This window comes from Solanum verrucosum, unplaced genomic scaffold (assembly GCF_900185275.1).
Source record: "Solanum verrucosum unplaced genomic scaffold, falcon-dt-bn FXZP01000086.1, whole genome shotgun sequence".
Lineage (NCBI taxonomy): Eukaryota > Viridiplantae > Streptophyta > Magnoliopsida > Solanales > Solanaceae > Solanum > Solanum verrucosum.
The window spans coordinates 1,663,995-1,671,460 of NW_026020100.1; the positions used below are offsets into that span (position 1 = coordinate 1,663,995).

The 7,466-nt window shown below is 33.4% G+C and overlaps 1 protein-coding gene across 1 annotated transcript; it reads left to right on the forward strand.

Moving 5' to 3' along the window:
* The first annotated feature begins 700 nt into the window (after positions 1–700).
* LOC125824976 (uncharacterized) lies at positions 701–2,650 on the forward strand. The gene is made up of 2 exons (XM_049504321.1): positions 701–1,486; positions 2,333–2,650. The coding sequence occupies exons 1-2, from the start codon at positions 701–703 to the stop codon at positions 2,648–2,650; spliced, it is 1,104 nt and encodes a 367-aa protein (XP_049360278.1).
* The last annotated feature ends 4,816 nt before the right edge of the window (positions 2,651–7,466 follow it).

The following is a 7,466-nucleotide window of genomic DNA, read 5'->3' on the forward strand; positions in this document are numbered from 1 at the left end:
ATAGTAAAGTGGCTTTTTTTTTTAACAAGAGAATAACAATTAGTTATTTATTCAGAAAAAAGTATATATATATATATATATATATATATATATATATATATATATATATATATGTTTGTGTGCGCAATAACAGGTACACGTATTCATCTCCATCTGCGAGTTTTTAAGAAAGAAATCAAAATTGAAAAAGTAAAAATTTAATATTTATATTTCAACTATATATAAATAATATAGTTTAAAAAATTATGCATATATATACTTTAAGGGGTAGATATATATTTAATTATGCATCTTTACTAATAGAAGTGTACTTGTCCGTGTTGGTTGAAGTTGTTGCTTTTATAAAGGGGCGGATCCACTTATGATCAGGTGTCAAGCGACGCCCTTTTGTCGAAAAAGTACATAGTAATCAAATTTTGATTTGATAAATAGTATAAAAATAATTGACATCTCTTGATAGAGGTGAAAGATTTAGTGTAGCGATTAAATGATCGTAAAAGCTATTTAAGGTCGTGTATTTAAGCATTGTTGGCGTTATAACAGTTTTTTTACTATATTAAGATAATAGTGCCCTTGGCGGTCTTTAAATTCTAAATTTGTCTCTCGTGATTGCTATATATATTATCCCCACACACAGCTTTACTCTCCATCATCATTCACAAAGGTAATAAATAAATAAAAAGGAGGATTAAGGAACAAGATGAATATTTTTGCCATTTTTCTTGTCCTGACCACACTTATCACAGCAGGAATCGTTTCTCCAAATGAAAGGAACATCAAGATCTCAATTTCCCCACAAGAAACAGAGCAAAATGCAAAAACAGAGTATGTTTCAGATAGGATAGTAAGTGTACTTGAAGGAACCAAACACTCTGTTTCTGAAAAGATCGAAGAAGATGCTAAAGGGGTTTTTGATAAAGTGGCTGGCAAAGCCCACGAGGCTTCAGAAAAGGTGAAAAAATGTGTTGGAATAATATTAGATAAAGTGAAAGGAAAAGCCAAGGATGTGTCTGATACAACAGATACACTAAAGGGTGATGTGGAGGGAAATGCAACAGAAGATGTTGATTTGATAGAAAATGCAGTGATTGAAGATGCACATAGGCTTAAAGTGGAAGGGAAAAGGGGTTATCAAAAAATTCGAAGATTCTTTTCATCCAACAATTTTCGATCTTTCATGGGGATGATCCATTTGCTTGGATTTGCATTGTCTTATGGTGTTTGTTTTTGGGTGACTTTCATATCTAGTAAGGTTTTGGCAAAAGCTTTACCGAAGCAGCAATTTTCAGTGGTACAGAGCAAGATTTACCCTGTTTACTTCAAGACTCTGTCTTACGGCGTCGCCACGGCGTTTCTCGGCCATTACTTGAGCCAGAGCCGTCGATATTATGCGAGTCGGGGTGAAACAATACAAGGTCTCATTTTTCTGGCTATATTCTCCATGACTATGTTCAATTCTTTCTACTTGGAGCCTCGAGCCACTAAGGTATGCACTTACTTCCCCTGTTTTTTCCCTGTCCCTACTAACTTATATCCGCCTTCTTTGTTTCTTGGCATTATGCATAAATATTAAATACACCCTCAAACTTTACATTGAAAGTGTATATCTATACGTCTCAACTTGCTCATGGATATCTCAATTTGTAAGTTTAAGGGTTTATTTGTTTGTTAATCTCAATTTGAGCGTATGTTTATGATAATTATTAGTAATAATATATAAATATGTTATTTAATTTGACTTTAGTTGTCCTTCAATTTTGGGTATGTACAAGTATACATTCAAATTTATATTTGAATAAGTAGATATACACGTTCTACATCGCATAATACACCTAAAATAAATGTGTTTATTTGCTCAATTTTATACAAATTGAAAGAGATAGATGCCAGCTAAAACCAAACTGAAGACATTGATAATTCTTCACTTTTTTTTTGTTTCTCAAACATAGTAATATTTCAAGAACAAAGTTTACTAGTACAAAAAATTATTTAGTTGATTCTCACCTTAAATATCATACAATTTAATATTTTAATATAAAAATATAAGATGAAATTAATAAATATCAAATTCTGTATGTAATATATTGTAATTCTTACCAAATTTGGAGAGTAGTTTTCTAAATTTAGTTGACTTAACTATGATTAAAATATTTGTTAATATAATATAATCTTGACATTTAAATATCAAATAAGACACGTCTTTCACCTTGAGATGCACTTGAAGAAATGAAGGGGAGCCAAATCCCAAACTGAAGGCTACATTTTATGTCTAAGCGTAGATGCTTGTTTCTTTGATTCTACTCTTTGATGGGATACATTTGAAATTTTGCAGTTGATGAGGGAGAGAATGAAATTGGAGAAAGAGGAGGGGAAAGGGAAAGATGTATTTGACATAGAACCAAGCACAAGAAACGTGGATGCAGTGAGGGATCCAACAGGGACAAAAACAGGGAAAACAACAAGTAATGAACCTCTTGAAACTCAACAAGAATTGTCAGAGGGAGCAATAAGAGAGAGGCCACAAGTTGAGATATTGAGTCAGAAGCTAAAGAAGTTGAATTTAATGTCATCATTTCTCAATGTACTCACACTAATAGGTCTTACTTCTCACCTTTTCCACCGTAGCCAATTGGTGCATTCCAGCGGTTAAGTTGTTGTTTTTTGTTATGTGTTAACACCTCGCCTGGCGAAGTGGCACCCCAACAAAGTCATCTAGCAGTTTGAAAGCATACTTTGTAGAGTACTTTAGATTTTTGTGCACCTCACTTGTCATGTATAACTTAATTTTGTTTTCTAAATAGCCCGCATATTCATCTAAGTATTTTTATCTTTTGAATTTGTGTGCTTTTGATGGACCAAACTCTATCTTATATAATACTACTAAGTATGATGTAACTATCATCGTTGTGTAAAATTTACTGTTAGTGAAAACTTACAAGATAACAAAAAATACAAGATTACAATTGAAAATAAAAATGAAAAAAATAATCTCTTCAGGTGAGGCGCGGATATCTCGCTCTCTTTAAAGAGATTCAAGTCCACTGCAGCAAATGTTTTCACCGGTCCAGCAGTAATCCTTCTTGACTTGTCCCCTCCAGGATATAACAACCTAATCACAAAATATAACTCAGCAACTCTGGACAAGAGTTGAGTCCAAAGCTCCACAAAAAAAAAACACCTCCCTTCAACTAATAAGAACTCTCTTTTTGACTAACTCTTTCACTCTATATTTTTCTTGTATGTTGTGTATGACAAATCAAATGAAGACCACCACTATTTATACTGCAAGAAGTCTTCCTAGCAATGAATAGGAAGATAATGGTGTAGTAAATAGTGAAAATAATGGTCTTAGGAGTTACATATGTTACAAGGATAATGGAACAGTAAAGAATGAAAATAAAGAGAGTGTAACAAATGCATCCAACGGCAAATGAACATGCTGCCCAATTCCAACGTTCACTGGAACATTTTTGCCAGCATTTTATGACCACTAAGTCAATGGCCAATTCATGAGTAATTAGGCAATATTAAGGCACCAAAATAATGAGCAAAATTTAATATAAAAAAATAATATTAAAATGCTCAATAGCCAACAATCCCCCACTTATTTTAATATTAACCAAGAGAGTCTATCAGTTGAAGGAAGACTATTATGCATAATGAAGGTGTGCCCTCCACTTAGTAAAACAGTAACTTTTACTCCAGAGTCGTAGTGGTCTCAGACTTGAACTATGACTGCTTAAGGGAAATAAAATATCACTGTCCACACATAATAATCAAGGTGTTGACATGAGCTTTAAAGTCAGCACGTTATGGCCATGTGTTATCCCAGTTTCATGAGTGCTTTTGAGAATAAGCCAATTCTCATAGGAAGCGACCTACTTCCACACATCACATAGGTGAAAGCTGTCGAGAGTGCTCCTGTAAGCTTAATACTCCACCCATACGGGCTATAGATATTCATTAAGAGTTTTATCAACTCAGCCTTCACAAACTACAGGAAACAATGCACTCACATCATAGGGAGGGAATAAAAAGATAGTGCATTTTTTGTCACAACAAGTCATCATATGATTAGTTTTTCCCTTTGAACCTGGTTATAGGATCTCTAGTCCCCAGATTGGATTTCCTCATATATGACTCAATGATTTGTAGGCTTCAATCCCATCCCCCTCGATGTGCTCCAGACCTTTTCTCTTGTTAAGGCCTTAGTAAGAGGATCTGCAAGATTATCACAAGATTTGACGTAATCAACATTAATGGTACCATTTGTCAAATATGATCTTACATTACTGTGTTTCCTCCTTATAGGTCTGGATTTATCGTTGTAATAACGGTTTTGAACTCTACCAATCGCAGCGGTGCTATCACAATGAATTAAAATAAGAGGAATTGGTTTTTCAAAATAAGGTATTTGAAATAATAAATCTCTTAACCAATTCGCTTCCTCACTAGCTGAAGCTAAAGCAATTAGTTCAGCCTCCATGGTAGAGTTAACAATTATAGTTTGTTTTATTGATCTCCAACAAATAGCACCACCACCTAAAGTAAATACATAACCAGTGGTAGAACAGGAATCACCTGATAAAGTGTTCCAATCTGCATCACAAAAGCCTTCAAGTACAGTAGGATATTTTTTATAGAACAAACCACAATTTTTCGTTCCAATTAAATATCTCATAACTCTTGTTACAGCATGTCAATGTTCATTACCTGGCTTGCTTGTAAACCTGCCAAGTACTCCTACTGCATATGCAATATCAGGCCTAGTGCAATCAGTCACATACCTCAAACTTCCGATTATGCTAGCATATTCCTTTTGATTTATTACATCATTTTCACTTTCAACAGGAAATAAGTGAACACTTGAATCAAAAGGAGTAGCAACATGCTTGCAATCAAGAAAGTTATATTTTTTCAAAATTTTCTCAACATAATGTGACTGGTCAAGAAAAATTTCATCACATGTTCTTGTTATTTTTATTCCAAGAATAAAATTTGCCTCACCAAGATCTTTCATATCAAAATGGCTTCTAAGAATATTCTTAGCTTCATCAATAACATTCATGTTAGAGCCAAAGATCAATAAATCATCAACATATAGGCAAATAATCACATGTGAATTATTCCAAGACTTATGATATATGCACTTATCACACTCATTTGTTTTAAAACCATTTTCAATCATGCAGGAATCAAATTTTTCATGCCATTGCTTAGGTGCCTGTTTCAAGCCATATAGAGATTTAGTAAGTTTACATACTTTGCTTTCTTGGCCTGCTTCAACAAAAGACTCGGGTTGATCCATATAAATTTCCTCATTTAGGTCTCCATTTAAAAAAAGCAGTTTTTACATCCATTTGATGAATTTGCAAATCAAAAATTACAGCCATAGCAATTAAAAGTCTTATGGATGTAATTCTTGTTACCGGTGAAAAAGTATCAAAAAATTCTAGGCCTTCTAGTTGTTTAAAACCCTTTGCAACTAGTCTAGCTTTGTATTTATCAATAGAACCATCCGGTTTCAACTTTTTTCTTAAGACCCATTTGCAACCAATTGTTTTACAACCCGGTGGTAAATCAACTAGTTTCCAAGTTTTATTAGAAATTAGTGATTCCATTTCATCATTTATAGCCTCTTTCCAAAAAATAGAATTATGTGAAGATAATGCTTCTTTCAAAGTAAGAGGGTCATTTCCAACATCCAACATTAAACACATAAAAATCAGGACCAAAATCTTTTTCTACTCTAGCTCTTTTACTTCTTCTGAACTCAAAATCATCAACTTCTTTATTTTTCAAAGTAGAAGTAGAAGAACTAGGTAGTGACAAAATATTTTGTTCAATCCTTTGACCTCCACTATTTTTAGAATCAAAAGGAAATTTATTCTCATGAAAAATAGCATCACCCGATTCTATCACAATATTATCTTCAAGATTAAAAAATCTATAGGCAGTACTATTTGAAGCATAACCAAGAAAAGCACAAGTAGTAACTTTCTTACCCAACTTTGTAATCTTGGGATCCATTAGCCTCACAAAGGCTAGACAACCCCAAACTCTTAGATATCCCAAACTTGGCTTGTAACCTTTCCACAATTCAAAATGTGTCAATTTAGACTTTTTATGAGGCACACGATTCAACACATAACATGCAGTTAAAATAGCTTCACCCAAAAAATTTAAATGTGCATGTGACTCAATAAGCATGGCATTAGTCAATTCAACCAAAGTTCTATTTTTCCTTTCCGCTACTCCATTAGATGAAGGAGAGTAAGGAGGAGTAGTTTCATGAATTATTCTCAATGATCTAACAAAAGAATTAAACTCATTTGACTCATATTCACGGCCTCTATCACTTCTAATTCTTTTTATTTTTCTTCCAAACTGATTTTCAACCTCATGGAGATAAGTTTTGAAATTTTCAAAAGCATCACTTTTATTTTTCATCAAGTAAACATATGTAAACTTAGAAAAATCATCAATGAAAGTGATAAAATATCTATTACCTCCACGAGTTAAAATTCCACCAAGTTCACAAATATCAGTATGAACTAATTCTAACAAATTAGTTTTTCTTTCAACTTGAAAATGAGGCCTTTTAGTGATTTTGGTTTTACTACAAGCCTCACATTTTTCAAAATTCCTTTTAATCATTGGAATTAATCCTAAACTACTCATGATTTCAACATAACGATCATTAATATGACACAAACGAGCATGCCAAAAATTGGTAGAAGAAAGCATGTAAACAGAAGTAGAAGTTTTATTCATTTCAACATTCAGTTTGAACATCCCATCATATGCATACCCCTTTCCCACAAAAATACCCTTCTTCACTATTACATATTGATTAGACTCAATAATCTGTTTAAAGCCTGCTTTATTAAGAAGAAAACTAGACATCAAATTTTTCCTCATAGAAGGAGTATAAAGTACATCTTTCAAAGTTAATACCCTTTCAGAAGTAAAACACAATTCGACATCTCCCGTTCCAAGCACTTGAGTTGTGTGAGAATCACCAAGCATGATGGTTTTGGGATCCTCAAAATGAGTATATTTTTTAAACCAGTCTTTGTCATAACAAACATGACGGTTTGCACCAGAGTCAGCCCACCATCCATCAACATTCTCAACCATGTTTATGTCGGTAATCACCGCCACAAAAGGTTCTTCGGTAACGTTTGCCTAAGGGTTAGGACCACGTTTCCGGAATCTGCAAAATCGAGCAATATGCCCACTCTTGCCACAAACAAAGCATGGTCCCTTGTCTTGAACTTGTTGATTTTGTGCTTGGATATTTTCACCATTATTTTTCTTGGGAGGTCTACCATTATTTTTATTGAATTTTTTCTTCTTAGGCTTCAAAGAAGTATTTTTGTGAGATTCAGGAGTAGCATTATTTAAAGTAATTAAATTTACCTTCGTTGTGATGTTGTTCTCTTCTGTTTGTAAAAGTGCATCTT

What these genes read in the sequence shown, in the direction of transcription:
- LOC125824976 (XM_049504321.1), top strand. Translation starts at nt 701, where the DNA reads ATGAATATTTTTGCCATTTTTCTTGTCCTGACCACACTTATCACAGCA. An exon ending in TGGAGCCTCGAGCCACTAAG is followed by an intron (nt 1,487 to 2,332) that starts GTATGCACTTAC and finishes GAAATTTTGCAG; the next exon opens with TTGATGAGGGAGAGAATGAA.